Raw genomic sequence first — 27,008 nt, forward strand, 5'->3', positions numbered from 1 at the left:
ATATATATATAGCTGGAGTGCCCGGCAGTGCCGAGGGTTTTTTGAGGGCATGTTGTTGTTGGGAGAGAGGGGGAAGGAGAGAGACAGAGAGGGAAGAAGAGCGAGAGAGAGGGACTCCAGGATGGCAGGTAAGTGGTAGCACTCTTGTCTTTGAGTCAGAAAGCAGTGGGTTGAAACTCTACTCGAGACTTGAGCGCATAATGTAGATTGAGGGAGTGATGAATTGTCAGAGGTGCCACCTTGTGGATGAGACGTTAAACCAAGGCTCTGTTTGGCCTCTCAGGTTGGCATAAAATATGACTGGGCATGATTTGAAGAAGAGCACGAGAGAATGGGGGTGATTAAATCAGAAGTTGGAGGTGCGGGGGGGGTCAGGGTGGGGTGGCCCCTTTAAGTGAGGATGATTGACGGGGTTCTTGCAGTGTTTGTCTAGATTAATCCAGTCCGCCCTCGCTCCAGTGTTCGAGCAGAGATGCGAGTGCTGGAGCTTCAAGAATCTGGAGGAGGGGGAAGGTACCGTGTTTATATAAGATCTCGATCCCCCCTTTTACTTGCTCGCCCCGCTGTTTAATTGCAACCCTCATTTTCCCCACCCTGCCCCACAGAAAGGGTGGTGGGGTTTTTGTGGACTTGTTTCTCTTGGATTGGTCTGCTGAGTTTGGGGCGCTCGCTCGCTCCTCCCGCTATCAAAATGCTAGATCGGCGATTTTCTGCCACTCACTTCAACGGCCCTCAGAGCCCGAGCCCAGGAAACTACAATTCCCAGACTCCTGTGCATCTTCCTTCCGCATAGCGCCTGAGGCCCGGCCCGACTCACCTTAGCTCAGGTCCCACTCCTGGCAGCCGCCGACGCTCACGCGCTCGCTGTCTTCCGCCCCGCCAGCCTTTACCAAGATGGCGGCGATGTTGGGCCGCTTGTTTGTAATCGGGGCCAGCGGGACGGGCGGTGCCTAGCTCGGGCGTGGCTGGCGAGGAGAGGCCGAGGCTTCGAGGCCTGCAGGCGGGGTAGCCCTCCAACATTGCGGCGCCCGGCGGAGGCATCAAGTCAAGAGCAAAAAAATAGAGTGAAAGCTCGGAAAATTAATGAGCTTAGAAAATATATTTACAAATTAACTTACTTTTTTTTAAAACAATTTAATTGTGTTACTTAATGCAGCGGGTACCCGCGTTCGGCATTTAAAAAATGGCGGTGAAGTTTCGGGAGGCTGCAGGATTAGGCCATCAGGTCACTGAAGTGTAGGATTGGTCAACCATCACATCACTCAACACTATCCCCTGTAGGATGCCCCGCCCACACACGCAATGAAACGCCCCGCGTGACACACCGATTGGTCAACCATCACGTCAGTCAACGCTATCCTGTGTACGATTGGTCAACCGTCACGTCACTCAACGCCAATGAGCGGAGTTGTCCGTTTTGTCTGACCAAAAAGTAAATATGCCTATGACACTTCCATAATCATAAGCTTTCTTTTGATATAACATATGTGTAGGTACGCTCTATAACTTTTGAGTGTATAGAGGCCATACTCATCGATACTTTTTTATATATATACTAGCAGGGGAGCCCCGCGTTGCAGAGCAATTTTGGGGCTGGTAGATGTGTGGGCCAGGAGCCTGGGACTGGATTTGGGCTGTCGGCAGTTTGCAGGGCTTTTTGGGGCCTGGTGGATGTGTGGGCCGGGAGCCTGGGACTGGATTTGGGCTGTCGGCACTTGGAGAAGCCTAGGCCCGTTTTGCACTGTTTTTTAACCTAAACATTTCTAGCTTTTAATACCTTCAAAGATGAAAGTTAAAGTACTTATAAAACATTTTTGGTAAATCTTTTTTTTTTTTAAAAGAAACTGACCTGGATTACCAAAGTTTTTAGCTGCCCTGGCTGCTGTATAATGGCCGGCAGATCCCTGAGATGAAAACGATTAGTCCCGCCCACACACACACCGATTGGTCAACCATCAGGTGACTGAACTATAGGATTGGTCAATCATGACAGCACAGGATTGGTCGACCTTGACGTCTGTCAATGCTAATGAGTGGATAATGAGTGGAATTTTGAACGTTTTTTGTATGATGTGCGAACAATTTCTGTCCGACCAAAAAGTAAATACGCCTACAAGAGTCCACTAATGATGAGCTTTCTTTTCATATAACACATGTGTAGGTACGCTCTATAACTTTTCATTGTATAGCCGGGCAGACAGACAGAGAGACATATTGCTTTATATATATAAGATAGACTAGCTGGAGTGCCCGGCGGTGCCAAGGCTTTTTCAAGGGCATGTTGTTGTTGGAAGAGAGAGAGCGACTGGGGGGGAAGAGAGAGAGCGACTGGGGGGAAGAGAGAGAGCGACTGGGGGGGGGAGAGAGAGAGCGACTGGGGGGGAAGAGAGAGCGCGACTGGGGGGGAAGAGAGAGAGCGACTGGGGGGGAAGAGAGAGAGCGACTGGGGGGGAAGAGAGAGAGCGACTGGGGGGGAAGAGAGAGCGACTGGGGGGGAAGAGAGAGAGCGACTGGGGGGGAAGAGAGAGCGCGACTGGGGGGGAAGAAAGAGAGCGACTGGGGGGGGAAGAGAGAGAGCGACTGGGGGGGAAGAGAGCGAGCGACTGGGGGGGGAAGAGAGAGAGCGACTGGGGGGGAAGAGAGAGAGCGACTGGGGGGGAAGAGAGAGCGCGACTGGGGGGGAAGAGAGCGAGCGATGGGGGGAAGAGAGCGAGCGACTGGGGGGGAAGAGAGAGAGCGACTGGGGGGAAGAGAGAGACGGGGAGGAGAGAGAGAGAGGGAAGGAGAGAGAGAGGGAAGGAGAGAGAGTGAAGGAGAGCGAGAGGGAAGGAGAGAGCGAGAGGGAAGGAGAGAGCGAGAGGGAAGGAGAGAGCGAGAGGGAAGGAGAGAGCGGGAAGGAGAGAGAGAGAGGGAAGGAGAGAGAGATGGAAGGAGAGACGGAAAGCAAAGGAGGGAGAGAGGGAATGAGAGAGAGAGAGAGGGAGACAGAGACAGAGGGAGGGAGAGACAGAGAGGGAAGGAGAGAAAGGGGAAAGGAGTGGGGGAGCAAGGGGTGGGGGAGCAAGGGGTGGGTGGGGGAGAAGGGTGGGGTGGGTGGGGGAGAAAGGGGTGGGATGGGTGGGTGGGGTGGGAGAAAGGGGTGGGGGAGAAAGGGGTGGGTGGGTGGGAAAGGGGGTGTGGGGGAGGGAAGGGGGAGGTGGGTGGGGGGGAAGGGGGTGTGGGTGGGGAAGGGGGTGTGGGGGGGGAAGGGGGGTTGGGGCAGTGTGGGGGGGAAGGGTGGAAAGGGAGGGGGGAGAGGGAGAGGAGGGGGGAAGGGGGTGTGGGGGAAGGAGGGGGGAAAGGGAGGGGTGGGGAGCCAGCAGACCCTCTCCCAGTGTTGGTCCCTGTCTGGGCCAGAAGCCTGGGACTGGAGTTGCGCTGCTAGCCGTTGGAGAAGCCTAGGCCTTGGGCCCCTGCACTGGCATGGCAAGGGGTGGGGTAGCAAGGGGTGGGGAAACATGAAACTTAAAGTACTTATAAAACATTTTTGGTAAATCTTTCTATAACATACACTTTATAACCTCACCAATCTTTTTATTAAAAAAGGGGTCCTCACCTGTCAGTGTGTTGTATCACAAACAATGGCCACGCTTGCTTTTCAGTTGGAAAGATTAGGCCCCGCCCACACAGTTGATTGTCTGTCTCGGTCACCAGGACCCGATTGGGAGCACTGAAGCCCCACCCACTCTATGTTCCTGTACTAAGATGGCCGCGCATGCACTCTGTTACACACTGAATCAAATGGCGTCGCACTGAAACTTTTCGCCTCCTTGACAAAATAGCTGCCGTTAACCTGGGGCTGTCAGCAGAAGAAATTTCCTTAGCTGCAAACACAGGATCTTCAGATTATTATTCGGGGCTTGCGACCTACCCCAGTTGCTTATGAAGCCTCCCCACCTACTGACCCCGGGAATGGAGCTGAGACAGCACACCCTCTCCCCTCTGCCAGTGTTTGTCTCTGTCTAGGCCGGGGGCCTGGGACTAGAGTTGCGCTGCTGGCAGTTGGAGAAGCCTAGGCCCCGGGCCTGGAAAAACGGTGAAAGGTAGGAAAATTATAGAGGTTAGAGAAAAGGTTTACAAATTAATTAACTTTTTTTAAAAACAATTTGTGTTTTAAAAGCAACTTTTTTTTTGCTGGAAATGTAGATTTGAAAAGAAACACGCAGAAAGTGGGGAAAAAGAAATGAACAGTTTGGAATCAAGATGGCGGCCACTCCGGCCACTCACCTTGGTTCAGAACGATAAGGCCCGCCCACACATGCACCGATTGGTCAACCGTCATGTCACCGCAGCGTAGGATTGGTCAATCGTTCTGTCACTCGACTCTAGGAGGGCCCGCACGCGCGACGAACCCGCCCCCGCGACGCAGCGATTGGTCGACCGTCGGGTCGCTCGACCGTACGATTGGTCGACCTCGACGTCACTCGATGCTAATGAGCAGATAATGAGCGGAATTTTGAAAGTTTTTTGGATACTGCGTGCACAATTTTTGTCCGGCCGAAACGTAAATACGCTTATGACCGTTCTGGAATCGTAAGCTTTCTTTTGATGTAACGCACGTGTAGGTACGCTCTATAACTTTAGAGTGTATAGCCGGACAGACACACCGAAGGACAGACAGATCGATCCGTTTATATATATAAAATAAAGAAAGATAGAAGATAGATATAGATACTAGCTGGAGTGCCCGGCGGTGCCGAGGCTTTTTCGAGGGCATGTTGTTGTTGGAAGAGAGAGAGAACGCGACTGGGGGGGGAAGAGAGAGAGCGACTGGGGGGAAGAGAGAGAGCGACTGGGGGGAAGAGAGAGAGCGACTGGGGGGAAGAGGGAAGAGCGACTGGGGGGAAGAGAGAGAGCGACTGGGGGGAAGAGAGAGAGCGACTGGGGGGAAGAGAGAGAGCGGCTGGGGGGGAAGAGAGAGAGCAACTGGGGGGGAAGAGAGAGAGCGACTGGGGGAAGAGAGAGAGCGACGGGGGGAAGAGAGAGAGCGACGGGGGGAACAGAGAGAGCGACTGGGGGGGAAGAGAGAGAGCGACTGGGGGGGAAGAGAGCGAGCGACGGGGGGAAGAGAGAGAGCGACTGGGGGGGAAGAGAGAGAGCGACGGGGGGAAGAGAGAGAGCGACTGGGGGGGAAGAGAGAGAGCGACTGGGGGGAAGAGAGCAACTGGGGGGGAAGAGAGAGAGCGACTGGGGGGAAAGAGAGAGAGCGACTGGGGGAAAAGAGAGAGCGACTGGCGGGGAAGAGAGAGAGCGACTGGGAGGAAGAGAGAGCGACTGGGGGAAGAGAGAGAGCGACTGGGGGGGGAAGAGAGAGAGCGACTGGGGGGAAAGAGAGAGCGACTGGGGGGGGAAGAGAGAGAGCGACTGGGGGGAAGAGAGAGAGAGCGACTGGGGGGGAAGAGAGAGAGCGACTGGGAGGAAAGAGAGAGAGCGACTGGGGGGGAAGAGAGAGAGCGACGGGCGGGAGAGAGTGACTGGGGGAAGAGAGAGAGCGACTGGGGGGAAGAGAGAGAGCGACTGGGGGAAGAGAGAGAGCGACTGGGGGGAAGAGAGAGAGCGACTGGGAGGAAGAGAGAGAGCGAGAAAGAGTGGAGAGGGGGAGGGGGGGAGAAGGGGAGGGGGAGAGGGGGCGGGGGAGAGGGGGAGGGAGAGGGGGGTGTGGGGGAGGGAGGGGGAGGGAGGGAAGGGGGAGAGGGAGGGAAGGGGGGGAGAGGGAGGGAAGGGGAGCAGGGAGGGGGAGAGGGGGGAGGGGGAGGGAGGGGGAGGAGGGAGGGTGAAGGGGTGAGAGGGAGGGGGGCCTGAGATGGCCGATTGCGGCTGGCCGGGCCCGGTTGCCTTGGTAACCCTCCTCCCCTCTCCGCCTCCCGATCTCTGGGCCTGAGCGGCCGATTGCGGCTGGTGAGCCCGGTTGCCGGGGTAACCCTACCGCTCCCCCTCCCCTCCCGAGCCCCGGTTGCCTTGGTAACCCTCCTCCCCTCTCCGCCTCCCGATCTCTGGGGGGGGGAGAGGGGGGGGAAAAGGGGGGCTGAGGGGAGAAGGGGGTGGAAGGGGGGGCGGGGGAGAAGGGGGTGTGGGGGGGTTGGGGGGAAGGGGGTTGGGGGGAAGGGTGGAAAGGGAGGGGGGAGAGGGAGGGGAGGGGGGTGAAGGGGGGGTTGGAAGGGGGGGAAAAGGGAGGGGGGAAAGGGAGGTGGGGTGAAAGGGAGCTGGGGGGAGCAAGGGGTGGGGAAACATGAAACTTAAAGTACTTATAAAACATTTTTGGTAAATCTTTCTATAACATACACTTTACAACCTCACCAATCATTTTATTAAAAAAGTGGTGCTCACCTCTCAGTGTGTTGTATCACAAACAATGGCCGCCGCTTGCTTTTCAGTTGGAAAGATTAGGCCCCGCCCACACAGTCGATTGTGTCTCGGTCACCAGCACCCGATTTGGAGCACAGAAGCCCCACCCACTCTATGTTCCTGTACTAAGATGGCTGCGCATGCACTCTGTTACACACTGAATCAAAATGGCCTCGCACTGAAACTTTTTGCCCTCCTTGACAAAGATGGCTGCCGTTAACCTGGGGCTGTCAGCAGAAGAAATTTCCTCAGCTGCAAACACAGGATTTTCAGATTATTATTCGGGGCTTGCGACCTACCCCAGTTGCTTATGAAGCCTCCCCACCTACTGACCCCGGGAATGGAGCTGAGGCAGTACACCCTCTCCCCTCTGCCAGTGTTTGTCTCTGTCGAGGCCGGGAGCCTGGGTCTAGAGTTGCACTGCTGGCAGTTGGAGAAGCCTAGGCCCCGGGCCTGGAAAAACGGTGAAAGGTAGAATTATAGAGGTTAGAGAAAAGATTTACAAATTAATTAACTTTTTTTAAAAACAATGTGTGTTTTAAAAGCAACTTTTTCTTTGCTGGAAATGTAGATTTGAAAAGAAACACGCAGAAAGCGGGAAAAAGAAATGAAAAGTTTGGAATCAAGATGGTGGCGACTCACCTCGGTTCAGAACGATAAGGCCCGCCCACACACGCACCGATTGGTCGACCGTCAGGTCACTGAAGCGTAGGATTGGTCAATCGTCCCGTCACTCGACTGTAGGAGGGCCCGCACGCGCCAGGAACCCGGCGTATGATTGGTCGACCTCGACGTCACTCTATCACTAATGAGCGGATAATGAGATGCTAATGAGCGGAATTTTGAACGTTTTTTGGATACCGCGGGCGCAATTTTTGTCCGGCCGAAACGTAAATACGCTTACGACCGTTTTGGAATGGTAAGCTTTCTTTTGATGTAACGCACGTGTAGGTACGCTCTATAACTTTCGAGTGCATAGCCGGACAGACGCACACCGAAGGACAGATAGACAGACAGACAGACAGATTGATCTGTTTATATATATAGATAAATAAAATAGATGTAATAGCAGAGCACTTGGAATACAGTGACAGGACCGGACAAAGTCAACATGGATTTACAAAAGGTAAATCATGCTTGACTAATCTACTGGAATTTTTTGAGGATGTAACTGGTAGAATAGATAAAGGGAGAACCAGTGGCTGTGGTGTATTTGGACTTTCAGAAGGCTTTCGATAAGGTCCCACATAAGAGATTAGCGTGCAAAGTTAAAGCACATGGGGTTGGGGGTAAGGTACTGACTTGGATAGAGAACTGGTTGGCAGACAGGAAGCAAAGAGTTGGAATAAACGGGTCTTTTTCCGAGTGGCAGGCAGTGACTAGTGGGGTACCGCAGGGATCAGTGCTAGGACCCCAGCATTCACAAAATATATTAATGATACAGACGAGGGAACTAGATGTAATATCTCCAAGTTTGCAGATGACACAAAGCTGGGTGGGCGTGTGTGCTGTGAGGAGGATGCAGAGAAACTCCAGTGTGATTTGGACAGGTTGGGTGATTGGTCAGATGCATTATAATGTGGATAAATGCGAGGTTATCCACTTTGGTGACAAAAACAGGAAGACAGATTATTATCTGAACAGCAATAGATTGGGAAAAGCGGAAGAGACCTGGGTGTCCTTGTGCACCAGTCGCTGAAGGTAAGCATGCAGGTGCAGCAGGCGGTTAAGAAGTCAGATGGTATGTTGGCCTTCATAGCGAGAGGATTCGAGTACAGGTGCAAGGATGTCTTGCTGCAGTTGTACAGGGCCTTGGTTATACCACACCTTCAGTATTGTGTGCAGTTTTGGTCGCCTTATCTGAGGAAGGATGTTCTTGCCATGGAGGGAGTGCCGGAAGATTCACCAGACTGATACCTGGGCTGGCAGGAATGACGTATGGAGAGAGATTGGGTCAATTAGGCTTATATTCGCTAGAGTTTAGAAGAATGAGAGGGGATCTCATTGAAACTTATAAAATTCTAACAGGACTAGACAGACTAGATGCAGGAAGGATGTTCCCGATGGCAGGGGAGTCCAGAACCAGGGGTCACAGTCTAAGGATATGGGGTAAGCCATTTAGGACTAAGATGAGGAGGAATTTCTTCACCCAGAGAGTGGTGAACCTGTGGAATTCTCTACCACAGAAGGCAGTTGAGGCCAATTCATTAAATATATTCAAGAAGGAGTTAGATATATTTCTTAAGGCTAAAGGGATCAAGGGATATGGGGAGAAAGCAGGGACAGGGTACTGAATTTGGATGATCAGCCATGATCGCATTGAATGGCGGAACAGGCTCGAGGAGCCGAATGGCCTACTCCTGCTCCTATCTTCTATGTTTCTATGTAGGTACAGCACGGGTTAGATACAGAGTAAAGTTCCCTCTACACTGTCCCATCAAACACGCCCAGGGCAGTTACAGCCCGGGTTAGATAAAGAATAAAGCTTGCTCTTCAATGCGCTCAGAAATGCTTTCCCTACTGCTTTGCTATTTTCCATTCCCTCCACCACATTTCCTGCATCCTCCGAGTGAGGCGACCAATTCAGTGGCAGTTTTGTACTCCATGCACAGTTGAAACTCGTTAAACTCCGCTCACACCCACCAGAAGAGGAGACTTTGATCTCATCAATCAGGGATCAATTTGAATGCAGATCTGAGAAGTGAAAGGTCAACATCTAATGCAAATCACAGATTGGGGTCCGGTTCAGGAGGTGCCGGACAGTGTTGGGGTCTGGGGGGTGCCGGCCGGTGTTGGGGTCCGAGAGGCGCCGGCCGGTGTTGGGGTCCGGGAGGCGCCGGACGGTGTTGGGGTCCGGGAGGCGCCGGACAGTGTTGGGGTCTGGAGGGTGCCGGCAGGTGTTGGGGTTCGGGAGGCGCTGGCCAGAGTTGGGGTTCGGGAGGCATCGGCCGGTACTGGGGTTGGGGAGGTGCCGGCCGGTGTTGGGGAGGCGCCGGCCGGTGTTGGGGTCCGGGAGGCGCCGGCCGGTGTTGGGGTCTGGGGGGTGCCGGCCGGTGTTGGGGTCCGGGAGGCGCCGGCCGGTGTTGGGGTCTGGGGGGTGCCGGCCGGTGTTGGGGTTCGGGAGGCGCTGGCCAGAGTTGGGGTTCGGGAGGCATCGGCCGGTACTGGGGTTGGGGAGGTGCCGGCCGGTGTTGGGGAGGTGCCGGCCGGTGTTGGGGTTCGGGAGGTGCCGGCAGGTGTTGGGGTTCAGGACGTGCCAGCCGGTGTTGGGGTTCAGGAGGTGTCGGCCGGTGTTGGGGTTGGGGAGGTGCCGGCCGGTGTTGGGGTTCAGGAGGTGCCGGCAGGTGTTGGGGTTCGGGACGTGCCGGCCGGTGTTGGGGTTCGGGAGACGCCGGCCGGTGTTGGGGTCCGGTTTAGGAGGCGCCGGCCGGTGTTGGGGTTTGGGAGGTGCCGGCCGGTGCAGGGTTCCGGTTAAGGAGGCGCCGGCCGGTGCTGGGGTTGGGGACGTGCCGGCCGGTGTTGGGGTTGGGGAGGTGCCGGCCGGTGTTGGGGTTGGGGAGGTGCCGGCCGGTGTTGGGGTTCGGGACGTGCCGGCCGGTGTTGGGGTTCGGGAGGCGCCAGCCGGTGTTGGGGTTCGGGAGGTACCGGCCGGTGTTGGGGTTCTGGAGGTGCCGGCCGGTGTTGGGGTTCGGGAGGTGCCGGCCGGTGTTGGGGTTCGGGAGGCGCCAGCCGGTGTTGGGGTTCGGGAGGTGCCGGCCGGTGTTGGGGTTCGGGAGGTGCCGGCCGGTGTTGGGGTTCGGGAGGCGCCGGCCGGTGTTGGGGTTCGGGAGGTGCCGGCCGGTGTTGGGGTTCGGGAGGTGCCGGCCGGTGTTGGGGTTCGGGAGGTGCCGGCCGGTGTTGGGGTTCGGGAGGCGCCGGCCAGAGTTGGGGTTTGGGAGGCGCCAGCCGGTGTTGGGGTTCGGGAGGTGCCGGCCGGTGTTGGGGTTCGGGAGGTGCCGGCCGGTGTTGGGGTTGGGGAGGTGCCGGCAGGTGTTGGGGTTCATGAGGTGCCGGCCGGTGTTGGGGTTCAGGACGTGCCAGCCGGTGTTGGGGTTCGGGGGGTGCCGGCCGGTGTTGGGGCTGGGGAGGTGCCGGCCGGTGTTGGGGTTCGGGAGGTGCCGGCCGGTGTTGGGGCTCGGGAGGCGCCGGGCGGTGTTGGGGTTCGGGAGGTGCCGGCCGGTGTTGGGGTTCATGAGGTGTCGGCAGGTGTTGGGGTTCGGGAGGTGCCGGCCGGTGTTGGGGTTCGGGGGGTGCCGGCCGGTGTTGGGGTTCGGGGGGTGCCGGCCGGTGTTGGGGTTCGGGAGGTGCCGGCCGGTGTTGGGGTCCGGTTTAGGAGGTGCCGGCCGGTGTTGGCGTTTGGGAGGTGCTGGCCGGTGTTGGGGTTCAGGGGGTGCCGGCCGGTGTTGGGGTTCGGGAGGTGCCGGCCGGTGTTGGGGTTCGGGAGGTGCCGGCCGGTGTTGGGGTTCATGAGGTGCCGGTCGGTGTTGGGGTTTGGGGGCTGCCGGCCGGTGTTGGGGTTCGGGGGTGCCGGCAGGTGTTGGGGTTCAGGAGGTGCCAGCCGGTGTTGGCGTTTGGGAGGTGCTGGCCGGTGTTGGGGTTCAGGGGGTGCCGGCCGGTGTTGGGGTTCAGGGGTTGCCGGCAGGTGTTGGGGTTCAGGAGGTGCCGGCCGGTGTTGGGGTCCGGTTTAGGACGTGACGGCCGGTGTTGGGGTTCGGGAGGTGCCGGCCGGTGCAGTGGTCCGGTTAAGGAGGTGCTGGCCGGTGCTGGGGTTGAGGAGGTGCCAGCCGGTGTTGGGGTCCGGTACAGGAGGTGCCGGCCGGTGTTGGGGTCCATTTCAGGAGGTTGCTTTCCACTATTTTCCCAATTGGCATTCTTCCATTGTGATTGCCCAACAAGTGACAGCAGGCTTTTCAGCAACATGAGGCATCACGGGCAAGCACAAGCTGTAGTTCACACTCGTTCTGTCCAGTGAGGGGGAAATAACAGACAGTGATCAGAACCAGGAGGCCTGGCTCAGGATTGTCCAGTGATGCATTCACTGACTGAGACATTAAAAAAACTAACACTCTCCACGGCTGACCTAAACTAGGAGAACTCACTGTCCAAATTCACGGTCAATGTCACGATTGCAATGGTCTCATCGTTTCCTTCTCAACCTCGGATGTACAAATTCATCACCCTGTTTATAGATTTCCATCACCCAACATTTTTCAACTCATTCACTACAACCCAGCCATTGTCAAACATGTGAACCCCCAGTGGACAGAGAATCCTAGTACAGTCTATTTCACTGACCTCCCTAGCCCAGGGGTAATGGAGCCCTGCTATTAATAACATTAACCCACTCTACTGCACCGTTGCCATCGCCTTCCCTTAAAATTATTGTTCGTCACCTCCAGACTCGACTATTCCAACTCTCTCCTGGCCGGCCTCCCATCTCTCACCCTCCGTAAACCTCAGCGCATCCGAAACTCTGCTGCCCATGTCCTAACTCAGGACAAGTCCCACTCACCCATCACTCCTGTGCTCGCTGACCTACATTGGCTCCCAGTCTGGCAACACCTCGATTTTAAAATTCTCATCCTTATTTTCAAATCCCTCCATGACCTCACCCCTCCCTATCGCTAACCTCCTCCAGCCCTACAACCCTCCTGTCAGCTGTGGCTCAGTGGGTGGCCTCCGAGTCAGAAGGTTGTGCGTTCAGGTCCCACTCCAGAGACTTGAGCACATAAAGCTAGGCTAACACTCCCAGTGCAGTGCTGAAGGAGTGCCGCATTGTCGGTTTCCGTCTTTCCGATGAGACGTTAAACCGAGGTCCCGTCTGCTCTCTCAGGTGGATGTAAAAGATCCTGTGGCACTATTTCGAAGAAGAGCAGGGGAGTTCTCCCCGGTGTCCTGGCCAATATTTATCCCTCAATCAACATCACTAAAACAGATTATCTGGTCATTATCACATTGCTGTTTGTGGGAGCTTGCTGTGCACAAATTGGCTGCCGCATTTCCCACATTAATACAGTGACTACACTCCAAAAGTACTTCATTGTCTGTAAAAGTGGTCGTATAAGGCGCTATATAAATGCAAGTCTTTCTTTTTTCCGAGATCTCTGTGCTCCTCCAATTGTCTTTTTGTGCACTCTCCACTTCATTCATCCTACCATTGGCAGCTGTGCCTTCAGCTGTCTAGACCCTCAGCTCTGGAATTACTTCCCGTAACCTCTCTGCCTCTCTCTCCTCCTTTAGGATACTCCTTAAGACCTACTTCTTTGACTAAGCTTTTGCACACCTGTCCTAATATCTCTTTGTGGCTCGGTGTCAAATTCCATTTGATAATGCTCCTGTGAAGCTCCTTGGGATGTTTTACTATGTTAAAGGCGTTATATAAATGCGAGTTTTGGTCATATTTGGTAATGCTTTCACCTGGTACTTTTAAGGTGCTATTGGACTGATGTTGGGGAGTTTTGTTGGGTTATCAGTGAAGTAACCACGACGAATGTTTCTCAGTGTGGGTGAACGCAGCTAGATTTAGCAGCAGGCAAGGTTAAGACAGCGGAGAACGAGATCAGCGAGAGCACAGTCTGCGTGCAGGAGGGGTACATGCGGCGTGGAAGCTTGGCTGACAGTTGTGCCTCTTTGGCACTTGTTCAGCGTATGGCACTTACAGTGTACGGCTGGGTCATTGTACCGACTGCCGGTGTACTAAAGAGACCACCTGGGTAGCACAGTTGACTCTACATTAGGAGAGGAAAAAGACATCAGTCATTCCCAGCTTGGCAGAAGTCTTTATATTTATTAAATTTTTAAAAATTACTCACCTCTCCTCCAATTGAGGGTCAATTAGAAACAGAAATCAGGTGATCTGCTCTCTGTAGTGAAAATAGGACAGCACCTGCTGAATGTAAGGTTATCCCATGTAATACGCACACACAATGGGATTGGGTGGTGCAGAGGGTAAGACGCAAGCCTTTCATCCTTGGATTCCAATCCGGATCAGGCTGCTGTAAAGAAAGTCTGCCTTCTGTGAAATGTGTCTCAATCCATTCCACGGTGGGCAAGGGCTTCTGGTAAACAGCTTTGATTCAGGTCATCCAAACTCTGACAGATAGACAGGTAGAGAGAGAGAGATCGGGCTAGTCAGATAGAGTGAGAGAGAGAGAGATGGAGAGAGACAGATATAGAGAGGGATAGTCAGATAGAGTGAGATAGAGAGAGACAGATATATAGATAGGGATAATCAGATAGAGAGAGTAAGAGAGAGATAGATGGATAGAGAGAGAAAGGGACAGATAGCTATGCAGAGATAGGGATAGTCAGATAAGAGAGATAGTGAGACAGAGGGATAGAGAGACAGAGAGATAGTGAGATTGAGATAAATGTAGAAGAAAGAACTGAGAGAGATAGAGTGAGATAGAGGGGTAGAAGAAAGAAGTCAGATTTTGTTTAGAAATAGGAGCAGGAGTGGGCCATTTGGCCCCTCGAGCCTGCTCTGCCATTCAATAAGATCATGGCTGATCTTATACCTCATCTCCACTTTCCTGCACTATCCCCATATCCCTTGATTCCCTTAATATTCAAAAATCTATCGATATCTGTCTTGAATATACATAGGATATACAGCACAGAAACAGGCCATTCAGCCCAACCAGTCCATGCTGGCGTTTATGCTCCACTCGAGCCTCCTCCTGTCTTTCCTCATCTAAATCTATCAGCATATCCCTCTATTCCCTTCTCCCTCATATGCTTGTCTAGCCTCCCCTTAAATGCATCTATACTATTCACTTCAACCACTCCCTGTGGTAGCGAGTTCCACATTCTCACCACTCTTTGGGTAAAGAAGTTTCTTCTGAATTCCCTATTGGATATCTTGGTGACTATCTTATATTGATGGCCTCTAGTTATGCTCTTCCCCAATAGTGGAAACATTCTCTCTGTATCCACTCTATCAAAACCTTTCAGAATCTTATAGACCTCTATTAGGTCAACCCTCAGCCTTCATTTTTCAAGAGAAAAGAGACCCAGCCTGTTCATCGTTTTCTGATATGTATACCCTTGCATTTCTGGTATCATCCTTGTAAATCTTCTCTGCACCCACTCCAGTGTCTCTATATCCTTTATATAATATAGCGACCAGAACTGTACACAGTATTCCAAGTGTGGTTTAACCAAGGTTCGATACAGGTTTAGCATAACTTCCATACTTTTCAATTCTGTCCCTCTAGAAATAAACCCGAGTACTTGGTTTGCATTTTTATGGCCTTGCTAACCTGTGGTGCAACTTTTTGTGATTTGTGTATTTGTACTCCGAGATCCCTTTGTTCCTCTACCCCACCTAGACTCGCACCCTCCAACTGATAAGTGATCTCCCTATTCTTCCTACCAAAATGTAATACCTTACATTTGTCTGTGTTGAACTTCATTTGCCAACTATTGGCCCATTCTGCAAGTTTATTAATGTCCTCCTGTAATTTGTTGCAGTCCTCCTCAGCATTGACTATCCCCCCCCAATTTGGTATCATCTGCAAATTTAGAAATTGTGTTTTTGATTCCAAAGTCTAAATCGTTAATATAAATTGTGAACAGCAGTGGTCCCAGCACTGATCCCTGTGGAGCACCACTACCCACCTTCTGCCACTGTGAACAGCTACCCTTTACTCCTACTCTCCGCTTTCTGTCTTGAAGCCAGTTAGCAATCCATTCCGCTACTTGTCCCCTGACTCCGCATTTTCTGATCTTCTTCATTAGTCTATTATGGGGTACCTTATCGAAGGCCTTTTGAAAAGCTAGATAAATTAAATCTACTACATTACCCATGTCTACTCTCTCTGTTACCTCTTCAAAAAAGGTTGGTCAAGCAAGGTTTTCCCTGTTGAAATCCATGCTGACTATTTATTATACTTCTCGTTTCTGGATGTTCTTCTATTCTCTCCTTTAGTAGGGATTCCATTATTTTTCCTACTACCGATGTTAAGCTGACTGGTCTACAATTCCCTGGACATGTTCTATCCTCCATCTTAAATATGTAAGAATTCGCAATAATTTACAGTTCTGAAGATCCATTTTTTTGATTAAAGAATCCCTGGGCGTTGTGCTTTTAAATTTCCAGGGATAAAAATGGCAGTCGCACCACATGGCCGAAGACTTGGAATGCAGCTTTCTGTGTCTGGAAGTAAGGTTCAATGGAGCGGCCAACTAAAGGGGTGTCCCCATCCCCCCTGCAGCAGGACAATCGATGCCTGTTTACAAGACGTTACCACAGGACAATGCTTTGTTTACAAAGCAATTGAATGCTATTAGCATTTGTTTGTATATCAAATGGATACATCTAAACTGCAGAAGAGACTTTTGTATCTTGAATGGGAAACGTTTAAGAATTGAATGGGTTTTAAATCACCCAGCACTGGACAATAGGACTGTTGCATTCTCTTTGTTTCAGCCCAGGGAGCTCCGGAAGACACATTAATCCAGTCCAACCACTCTGAGTTAGCCAATCACAGCTTTCTCTTGTGTATTGGACCCTTTGGGCGGGGAATTTTGCACACAGCCCTTGCAAGGCAGAACGGCAGGGGCCTCACCAGGTATAAAGATAGATGCTGAGAAGCTATCTCTCTCTTTACTTCCTGGGACCATAGGTGAGTTTCTCTCTCTCTCTCTCTCTTACTTCGCTGGACCACAGGTGAGCAGAGTGTTCTGACTCCTCAACAAGGCAACCTAGCAGGAGTTAAGGGGTGGTGATTTAAGGGAATTGCTAAGATTGTTTAAATAACATTGTAGCCATTGTATCCCTCGTTTTTGCCGTCTGCAACCCGTTACATAGTTTTACTGTAATTACTGTGTTCGTGTGGTATAGTTTATTCTTTTGATTGTAGTTTATTTAGGTAATAAAACTTGATTTTTTTCTCTCATCCAAACTACGTGTCTGTTTTAATATCAATAATTATAAGCCCTGCAGTCAGAACTGGAAGGTGGGGCAGCGATTCGAAACCGCTGTTTGCAAATTGGTCTGCGTGCAGGCAAAGGCTGCAAGACCAGGAAAATTACTTTAAACCAGTTTAAAGAAGCCCCAACCCTTACAAATATAGGTATTATGTTAGCTATCTGCCAGTCCTCTGGCACGGCATCTTATTTTATTAAATATGTGTAGCAATGCCTCTGCTATCTCTTCCCTAGATTCTTTTAAAATGCGTGGATGTAATCCATCCGGACCAGGGGTTTTATCCTCTTTGAGTTTGATTAGTTTATTTAATATATCCCCTTTTTTTCATTTTAAATGCACTTATCTCATTACTCATCTCATCATCCAATGTCATATCCATCTGTTCTATCTCCCTGGTAAATACCAAAGCCAAATAATGATTTAATATTTCTGCCATCTCCCTATCATTACCTGTGGTATTGTCCTGTCCATCCCTTAATGGCCCTATTCCCATTCCAACCTTCCTTTTTTTATTGATGTACCTGCAAAATATTTTACTATTTTGTTTTATGTTCCTTGATAATTTAATTTCATAGTTCCTCTTTGCTTTCCTAATTGTTTTTTTTTTACTTCTCTCCTAATCCCTTCATATTCTCTCTTATCATGCACTCCTCTGCTGTCTATGTACTAAATGTATGCCTCTTTCTTTACCCTCAATTGTTTCCTTATGTCTTTATTCATCCATGGAGTCTCATTTGTGTTTAGTTTGTTCTTTCCTTTCAGCGGAATATACTTTTCCTGCACTCTGTTGAACACCGTTTTAAATGTTTTCCATTGTCGTTTTACGTAATTGTTTTGCCAATATTGTTGCCCATTTTATCTTCTCAAGTTCTATTCTCAGCTCCTCAAAATCAGCTTTTCTCCAATCTATTAACTTGGTTTTTGTCATTTTTATGCCCTTCTCTATTGTCATCTTAAAGTGTATTATATTATGGTCACTATTGCCTATATGTTCCCTTACTTTTACTTCTCTTATCTGCTCTGGCTCATTCCCCATAACTAGATTCAATAGCAAATCCTCCCTTGTTGGGCTTTTTACATATTGGGTTAGAAAGGAGTCCTGTAGACATTGTAGGAACTCCATTCCCTTATCTCCTTTACCTACCTCTTCTGTCCAATTAATATTGGGGTAGCTGAAATCCCCCATGATTATTATTCTATGGGGGAAAAATTCAGTATCGCCCCATTTGGGGTGCCATTATTGGCAGTGCGCAAAGTTTAGCGCCTGGCGCTAATTATCGCCTCCGACAGCAAACATGGCTTTTATCGCCCCTGGAAGGTGATTGGAGCACTAAATAAGGCGCTACACACCTCTCAAGGTGCAAAGGCTGAGGAGCGAGGCGCTACCTCACAGCACTGGCGAAGCTCATGTGATGTCAGTCAGCAATGAAACACAGACACACTGGCACCATCCAATTCTTAAAGGGGAGTTCTGACGAATGGTCATCGACCTGAAACGTTAACTCTGTTTCTCTCTTCACAGATGCTGCTTGAACTGCTGAGTTTCTCCTGCATTTTCTGTTTTTATCTTAAAGGGGAGGGTTGATCTTGCTCTCCATCCACATCCTGCTCATTGCAGCCTTGAATCTCGGTCTGAATCTCAGCCTGGAGAGACCTGTACATCAAATCTGCTGGAAAGAACAATGGAGAGAACCAGGAAAAGAGCTCAGAGTGCAGACCCCATAGACTCGTCTAAATCGATACAAGGAAGGGCAAATCAAAATGAACCTGCAAAGTGCTGCTCAGTACCCAAAACTCCTTCACACAGCGTTGAATCTCTCCAGAAGTGTCTCTCTCTCAGAATGCGTGGTGCAAAAATGTCACCAACAAAAAAAGGCAGGAAGTGGTCGTCTTTAAATAGCGCTCCACTAGTCCCGTTCTGACAGCATAACGTTCCCCTCAACCTGTCGTTGCTAGCGGCAGGCAGTAAGGCAGGGGGCGCCATTCAATTTCCGGTCCGGGGCGCTGCGCACTCGACTGATGTCACAATCTGCCAGCGCAGGAGATCGTGGTGGTAGTGTTTAGCGCCGCCGCAAAATGTCTAGTTAATTTCACGAGCGGCGCAAACATCGCTGCGCCCGGGCGCTAATTGCTTTGCGCCCCACTTGGCACCCTCGTAAGGCGCTAACGGGAGGCGCAAACAACTGACTTTTTCCCCCTATGCTTTTTACTCACTTCTCTAATTTGTCTGTATAGTTCTTCCTCCACCTCCCTTCCACTATTAGGTGGTCTGTAGACTACCCCTATTAGTGTGATTGATCCTTTATTATCTTATCTCTATCCATATGGATTCTGTTTTGTCTTGCTGATAACTGCGTCACTTTTTTTCCACTGCCATTATGTTATCCCTAATAAGTACAGCTACTCCACCTCCCCCTTTTCCCTCTGTATCTTTAATAAATATGTTATACCCTGCAATGTTTAATTCACAATCCTGATTTTTCTGTAGCCATGTCTCAGTAATCCCTACTATGTCTGGTTCCTCCCAACACGATTGCCTCCAGCTCCCCTGTTTTATTTCGGACACTGTGTGCATTGCTGCACAGACAGTTTAACTTATTTTCACTTTATTTTTAGCCATCTTTTTAGACTCCTGCTCTATAACTCTATTTGCTCCCTTGCCGTCAATGTCCTCCCTTACTTTATTCTTTCCTATGCTTTGTTTATATTTAGGCTGCTTACATTTCTTGTAGATCCCTCCCCCCTTCTTACCAGTTTAACTCAACTTTAATATACTCAACAACTGAGCCTCCACAGCCCTCTGGGGTAGAGAATTCCAAAGATTCACCACCCTCTGAGAGAAGAAATCTCTCCTCATCTCAGTCCTAAATGGCCGACCCCTTATTCTGAGACTGTGACCCCTGGTTCTAGACTCCCCAGCCAGGAGAAACATCCTCCCTGTATCTACCCCATCAAACACTGTAAGAATTTTGTATGGTTCAATGAGATCACCTCTCATTCTTTTAAACTCTGGAGAATATAGGCCTAGTCTACTCAATCTCTCCTCATAGGACAATCCCCCCATCCCAGGAGCCAGTCTGGTGAACCTTCGTTGCACTCCCTCTATGGTAAGGAGACCAAAACTGTACACAGTACTCCAGGTGTGGTCTCACCAGGGCCCAATATAATTGCAGTAAGACGACTTTACTCTTATACTCAAATCCTCTTGTAATAAAGGCCAGCATACCATTTGCTTTCCTAATTGCTTGCTGTACCTGCATGTTAACTTTTAGTGATTCGTGTACAAGGACACCCAGGTCCCTCTGAACACCAACATTTCCCAATCTCTCGCCATTTAAAAAATACTCTGCTTTTCTATTTTTCCTACCAAAGTGGATAACTACACATTTCTCCACGTTATATTCCATTTGCCATGTTCTTGCCCACTCACTTAGCCTGTCTATATCCCCTTGAAGCCTCCTTGCATCCTCCTCACAACTTACATTCCCACCCAGCTTTGTATCATCAGCAAACTTGGATATATTACATTTGGTCCCCTCATCCAAATCATCGATGCAGATTGTGAATAGCTGAGGCCCAATCTGAGCCCCTTGCAGTACCCCACTAATTACAGCCAGCCAACCCGAAAATGACCCGTTTATTCCTACTATCTGTTTATCAATCGTCCGTGCTAGTATATGACCCCCAGTCCCATGAGCCCTAATTTTGTTTAATAACCTCTTGTGCGGCACCTTATCGAATGCCTTCTGAAAATCCAAATACCACATCCACTGGTTCCCCTTTATCTATTCTGCTAGTTACAACCTCAAAAAGCCAATAGATTTGTCAAACACGATTCCCCTTTCATAAATCTGTGTTGACTCTGCCCAATTCTATTATTATTTTCTAAGTGTCCTGTTACCATGTCATCAAAGAGTGCTGTGAGTTTGGGTAAGTGTGAGTTAGGGTAAGTGGGGTGTTAGGTGCTCTTTTCAAACTTTAACTCTGTGGGTTAATAAGGCCTTTCTGGTGCAGAGTGACTGTTGGTAAACCATTTAACTGGTGTAACTAGAGGGATTGATTTACTTTAAATCCAATTAATTAAAGGGGATACTAGCATCTAAAATCGGGCAGAGGGTGTCCATAACTAACAATAAAAAATTTAATTAATTACATAGAATGGAGCAGGTGATGTGTTACTGTTGCGATATGTGGGAGCCGGTGAACCCCATTGAGGCTCAAGGTGATTACGTCTGTGACAAGTGTCTGCTGCTACAGGAACTCCAGCTCCGTGTTGATGAGCTGGAGTCTGAGCTTCAGACACTGCGACACATCATGGAGGGGGAGAAGTACCTGGACTCTGTGTATCAGGAGGTGGTCACACCTATGAAGTTAATTAATTCAGATGTAGCCCATGGTCAGGGACAGGACGGTGTGACTACGAGTGAGGCAGGTACGGGGATCCAGGAGGTAGAGCTGGAGGAGCCGCAGCCCTTGCTCTTGTCCAACAGGTTCGAGGTTCTTACTCCCTGTGGGGACAGGAGCAGAGACTGCAGGGAGGATGAGCAACCTGGCCACAGCACCGTGGAACGGGGGGCCATTCAAGATTGGGGAGTAAGTAGAAATGTTGTAGTGGTAGGGGATAGTATTATTAGGGGAATAGATAGAGTTCTCTGCAGCCGAGAGCGAGAGTCCCGAAGGCTGTGTTGCCTACCCGGTGCCAGGGTTAAGGACATCTCCTCTGGGTTGGAAAGAAACTTGCAGTGGGAGGGGGTGGATCCAGTTGTCGTGGTCCATGTTGGTACAAACGACGTAGATAGGACTAGGAAGCCGGTTCTGTGAAAGGAGTATGAGCAGCTAGGGGTCAAATTAAAAAACAGAACCTCAAGGGTACCTGAGCCACGAGTGAATTTGGCTAGGGCAAATAAAATTAGAGAGTTAAATGCGTGGCTCAAACACTGGTGTGGGAGAAATGGGTTTTGCTTCCTGGGACACTGGCACCAGTACTGGGGCAGGAGGGAGCTGTTCCGTTGAGACGGGCTTCACTTGGCCAGTGCTGGGACTAGAGTCCTGGCGGATCATATAACTAGGGCTGTGGAGAGGGCTTTAAACTAACTAGTGGGGGGGAAGTTCCCAGAGAGCAAATAATAAAAATGACAACAGAGAAGGTCATAGACTTAGGTAGCAGTGGGGAAATTAAAAACCAGAGCGTGTCAGGAAGGGGCAGAAGGTATGGAGTAAAAGGTAAAGTAATAAAAAGGGCAAAAGCAGGAACGAAGTGTTACAAAACATATTTGAAAGTTCTCTATCTGAATGCACGTAGCATTCGTAACAAAATAGACGAGTTAATGGCACAAATAACTACATATGGGTAAGATCTTGTGGCCATTACAGAAACATGGCTGCAGGGTGACAATGCCTGGGAATTAAACATACCAGGTTATTTAACGATCAGGAAGGAGAGGCAGGAAGGAAGGGGAGGTGGGGTGGCTATGTTAATAAAGGAAGGAATCACTGTAATACAGAGAAATGATATTGGGTCAAAAGATCAGGATAATGAAACAGTTTGGGTGGAGGTAAGGAATAATAAGGGGAAAAAAACACTAGTGGGCGTAGTCTATAGGCCTCCGAACAGTTGCAACTCTGTTGGACGGAGTATCAATCAGGAAATAGTTGAGGCTTGTAATAAGGGAACATCTATAATTATGGGGGATTTTAACTATCATATTAATTGGACAAATCAAATTGGGCAGGGCTGCCTTGAGGATGAGTTCATTGAGTGTATTAGGGATGGGTTTCTTGAGCAGTATGTAACTGAACCGACCAGGGGGCAAGCAACCTTAGATCTGGTCCTGTGTAACGAGACAGGATTAATTAAAAATGTCCTAGTAAAGGATTCCCTTGGAATGAGTGACCATAACATGGTTGAATTCCATATTCAATTAGAGGGTGAGAAGGTTGGATCTCAAACAAGCGTGCTAAGCTTGAATAAAGGAGACTATGAAGGTATGAGAGCGGAATTGAGTAGAGTGGATTGGGAAAATAGATTAAAGGGTAAGACGATACATGATCAGTGGTGTACATTTAAGGAGTTATTTTACAACTTCCAAAAAAAATATATTCCACTGAGAAGAAAAGGGTGTAAAAGAAAAGACAGCCATCCGTGGCTAAGTAAAGAAATTAAGGATAGTATTCGACTAAAAACAAGGGCATATAAGGTAGCCAAATCTAGTGGGAGGATAGAGGATTGGGAAAACTTTAAAAGACAGCAAAAAATAACAAAAAGATTGATTCAGAAAGGGAAGATAGATTATGAAAGCAAATTAGCAAAAAATATAAAAACAGATAGTAAGAGTTTTTATAGTTATATAAAAGGAAAAAGGGTGGCTAAAGTAAATGTTGGTCCCTTAGAGGATGAGACCGGGAAATTAATGGTGGGAAATATGGAGATGGCAAAAACACTGAATGAATATTTTGTATCAGTCTTTACAGTAGAAGACACTAAGAATATCCCAACACTGGACAAACAGGGGGCTATAGGGGGGGAGGAGCTAAACACGATCAAAATCACTAAGAAAGTGGTACTCGGTAAAATAATGGGACTCAAGGCGGATAAATCACCTGGACCTGATGGCTTACATCCTAGGGTCTTGAGGGAAGTGGCGGTAGGGATTGTGGATGCATTAGTAATAATTTTCCAAAACTCCCTGGACTCAGCAAAGGTCCCGGCAGACTGGAAAACTGCTAATGTAACACCCTTATTTAAAAAGGGCAGTAGACAGAAGTCTGGAAACTATAGACCGGTTAGCCTAACATCTGTGGTAGGTAAAATTTTGGAGTCCATTATTAAGGAGACAGTAACAGGACATTTGGATAATCATAATTTAATAGGACAAAGTCAGCATGGTTTTATGAAAGGGAAGTCATGTTTGACAAATTTGCTGGAGTTCTTTGAGGAAGTAACATATAGGGTGGATAAAGGGGAACCAGTGGACGTAGTGTATTTAGACTTCCAAAAGGCATTTGACAAGGTGCCACACAAAAGATTATTGCTTAAGATAAAAAATCACGGGATTGGGGGTAATATTCTGGCATGGATAGAGGATTGGCTATCTAACAGAAGGCAGAGAGTTGGGATAAATGGTTCATTCTCAGACTGGCAATCAGTAACTAGTGGTGTTCCACAGGGGTCAGTGCTGGGTCCCCAACTCTTTACAATCTATATTAACGATTTGGAGGAGGGGACAGAGTGTAACATATCAAAGTTTGCAGATGATACTAAGATGGGAGGGAAAGTAGTGAGTGAGGAGGACATAAAAAACCTGCAAGGGGACATAGACAGGCTAAGTAAGTGGGCAGAGATTTGGCAGATGGAATACAATACTGGAAAGTGTGAGGTTATGCACTTTGGCAGGAAAAATCGTAGAGCAAGTTATTATCTTAATGGCAAGAAACTGGAAAGTACTGAAGTACAAAGGGATCTGGGGGTCCTGGTGCACGAAACTCAAAAGGTTAGTATGCAGGTGCAGCAAGTGATTAAGAAGGCCAATGGAATGTTGGCTTTCATTGCTAGGGGGATAGAATATAAAAATAGGGAGGTATTGCTTCAGTTGTACAAGGTATTGGTGAGACCGCACCTGGAATACTGCATACAGTTTTGGTGTCCATACTTAAGAAAAGACATACTTGCTCTCGAGTCAGTACAAAGAAGGTTCACTCGGTTAATCCCGGGGATGAGGGGATGGACACATGAGGAGAGGTTGAGTAGATTGGGACTCTACTCATTGGAGTTCAGAAGAATGAGAGGTGATCTTATTGAACCATATAAGATTGTGAAGGGGTTGGATCGGGTGGATGCGGGGAGGATGTTCCCGATGATGGGTGAAACTAGAACTAGGGGACATAGTCTTAGAATAAGGGGCTGCTCTTTCAAAACTGAGATGAGGAGGAACTACTTCACTCAGAGGGTGGTAGGTCCATGGAATATGCTGCCCCAAAAAGCTGTAGAAGCTACATCATTACATAAATTTAAAACAGAAATAGACAGTTTCCTAGAAGTAAAGGGAATTAAGGGTTACGGGGAGTGGGCAGGAATTTGGACATGAGTTCAGATTGGACATAGCCCTGTGGGTAGCGGAGCGGGCCCAGGGGCCGTGTAGCCTGATCCTGCTCCTATTTCGTGTGTCTAATTCTGTTAGATTCAGGAGATGGTTCTGTGATAGTAGATTGGCGGTTAGGATCAGATCAGCCATGATCTTATTGAATGGCGGAGCAGGCTCGAGGGGCCAATTGGCCTACTCCTGCTCCTATTTCTTATGTTCTTAATAATAGATTCTAGCATTTTCCCTACGACTGATGTCAGGCTAACTGGTCTGTAGCTCCCCGTTTTCTCTTTCCCTCCTTTCTTAAATAGTGGGGTGACATTTGCTACCTTCCAAACTGCGGGAACTATTCCAGAATCTCTGGAATTTTTGAATGAAAGAGTGAGATAGAGAGGGATGGAGAGAGAGAGAGAGAGAGAGAAAGCGAGATTGAGATAGAGGAAGATAGAAGAAAGAGGAAGAAAGCTGGAATGAGATAGAGAGAGCAGAAACAGATGCAGGAAGATAACTATCAAGGTATGGGTAGAGAGTTGCACATCAGCCGTCAGGTTTTACTGAGCTAACATCCTACCACAGGTGCCTCATCACATGCCCACCTCTGCTGTTGGAACATGACATGGAAGCACAGACCTTCAGAATAAAACTCCAGACTACAGGCTGAACACAATCAACTTGCTCAGCCTAGTAACTGAGTCCAGGATATTAATTGGTCGGATATCGGACCAATGTGAAATCTCAGCTTTCTCTTCTTACAATAAGAGTCAACACATTTACCGTCAACAACATTTGGCTCATGGTAACTGATGGAGTGAGTCCCATGGCTTTATCCCCAGAAACCAACCAAGCAGACCCTGGGTCTGGCAGTGACAGTGACATCTCCTTACTGTCCAACAGATTAACCTCTCAGGTATGCAGTATCCCCTCACATTAACTCATGCCTGTTTCAAACATACAATGGACTTCTTCCAACTCCTCGTTCCTCGACCCAGAACCCTTGTATTTTTGCAGTGGGGTGGGAATGACAGGATCACTAAGTTGCACCATCCAATAGATAAATCCAACAGCAGTGGAAGTGTGGACCTATCACTTACAGAATGTATGGCTCCTTCCGCCTTCCCTCAGAACATTCCAATGTGTATGCAAGAAGACCCCTTTCTACACCAAAACCCCTAGCAGCTCCCAAATCTGTCATCTGCTGCTTTTCAGTGTCGCTATCGTGCTGTCTCCAAGATCCAGAATCTACCTTCACCCCCATTGCCAACTCATTAAACTGATCAACCTAGAAATGGCCATTGGTAGTAGTGGTGGATGAAGGTTTAAGATGTTTGCAGGCTATTCTGTCTGACATTCTAATGCAGTTTGCCTCCATTAAGCGAGCAGACGGGAAGGTTACTGGAATGTGTTGTGTTCTCCTGCTGCAACTGGCAACAATAATTTCTGGCCCTTGTGTTTATTTGTCAGCGATTCGCCAAGTGACTCTCAAAAAGGACTTTCAGATAAAGTGCGATCGATCTAGATACATTCCCACACTTTTTCCTGCTCACACTTTGAGAAGGTGTGGTGATGTCCAATACGTTTTTGAAGACTTTTAGGTCAGTCGATTTTTGTTTTAAATAACTACAACCTGTGACAACTCCAAGCATGTGTGAGGCTCCCTCCTCCTTCATGTCAAACCCAGCTAAAGACCAAGTGACTGAACCCAGTGGACAGCACATCACTGGGACTGAGTGACACTCATTTGCAGCTCTTTGTCTTTCCAAATCAAAGTTCAAAAGGAATCGCAAAAGTCAGCTTGGCCTCCGAATACCCTCACCTCAGAAGGTGGTGGGTTCAATCCCCACTCCAGAACTTGAACACACATTCCAAGCTGACACTCCAGAGCAGTCTGTCTGTTCGGAGGAACATAAAATATCCCACGGCACGATTTGAAGAGCTACAGGGAGTTCTCCTAGTGGCCTGGCCAATATTTATCCCTCAGCAGCATTAACTGCTTCTATATTCTCATTTGCCATCTGTGGGACCTTGCTGTGAGCAACAGTGACTATCGTTCAAAAGGTATTTCATTGGCTGTGAAGTGGGTTAGGATGTCTCAAGGACGTGAAAAGCGATATATAAATGAAAGCTCTTTCTGTTCATTGAAAGCTACATTAACTTAAGGTGATCAAATCAAAAAAAGGCAATGGGGCTGGTCAGGGTAGATTTAGCCTTCTGAAAACGTGCTTCCCAACACTTATGGAGCAATCTTCACACAGGCGTTGACTGTTTTACGTTCAGCGAGATCAGGCCAATGGGCCTGTAGCTGGTAGGGTTCATCCCCAGTGCCGGTAAGTGTGTGTGTCGACAAAAGGATTAAGATCAGCTCCTCATGGCCAAATAGCTTGCGTGACTCCCGGTCTACGCTCACAGCATGAGAATGGAATCTCAGAAAGAATCAGACTGCCAGGAGCAACATCTCGACAGCCAATGTTGGCAACTATGGGCATGACAGACTGAAGTCAGGCTCGAGGAGGCACCGACAGCTTGGAAAGTCCTTCATAGGCGGATAGAGGGGTCAAATTCATGGACATACTGGC

General features: G+C 49.2%; 1 protein-coding gene across 2 annotated transcripts in view; it reads right to left on the minus strand.

The window, feature by feature from the left end:
- Nucleotides 1–27,008, minus strand: part of igf2bp2a (insulin-like growth factor 2 mRNA binding protein 2a) — a 607,906-nt gene that overhangs the window by 149,090 nt on the left and 431,808 nt on the right. The window contains exon 11 of one of the 2 annotated variants that reach the window (XM_085985315.1): nucleotides 13,083–13,151. The exons of the other annotated variant lie outside the window; for it this stretch is intronic. Coding sequence (XP_085841441.1) covers nucleotides 13,083–13,151 — 69 coding nt within the window. The remainder of the gene's footprint in view (nucleotides 1–13,082; nucleotides 13,152–27,008) is intronic. 2 annotated transcript variants of the gene reach the window in all.

This window comes from Somniosus microcephalus, chromosome 4 (assembly GCF_052327205.1).
Source record: "Somniosus microcephalus isolate GS21.2 chromosome 4, FLI_Smic_1.0, whole genome shotgun sequence".
NCBI lineage: Eukaryota > Metazoa > Chordata > Chondrichthyes > Squaliformes > Somniosidae > Somniosus > Somniosus microcephalus.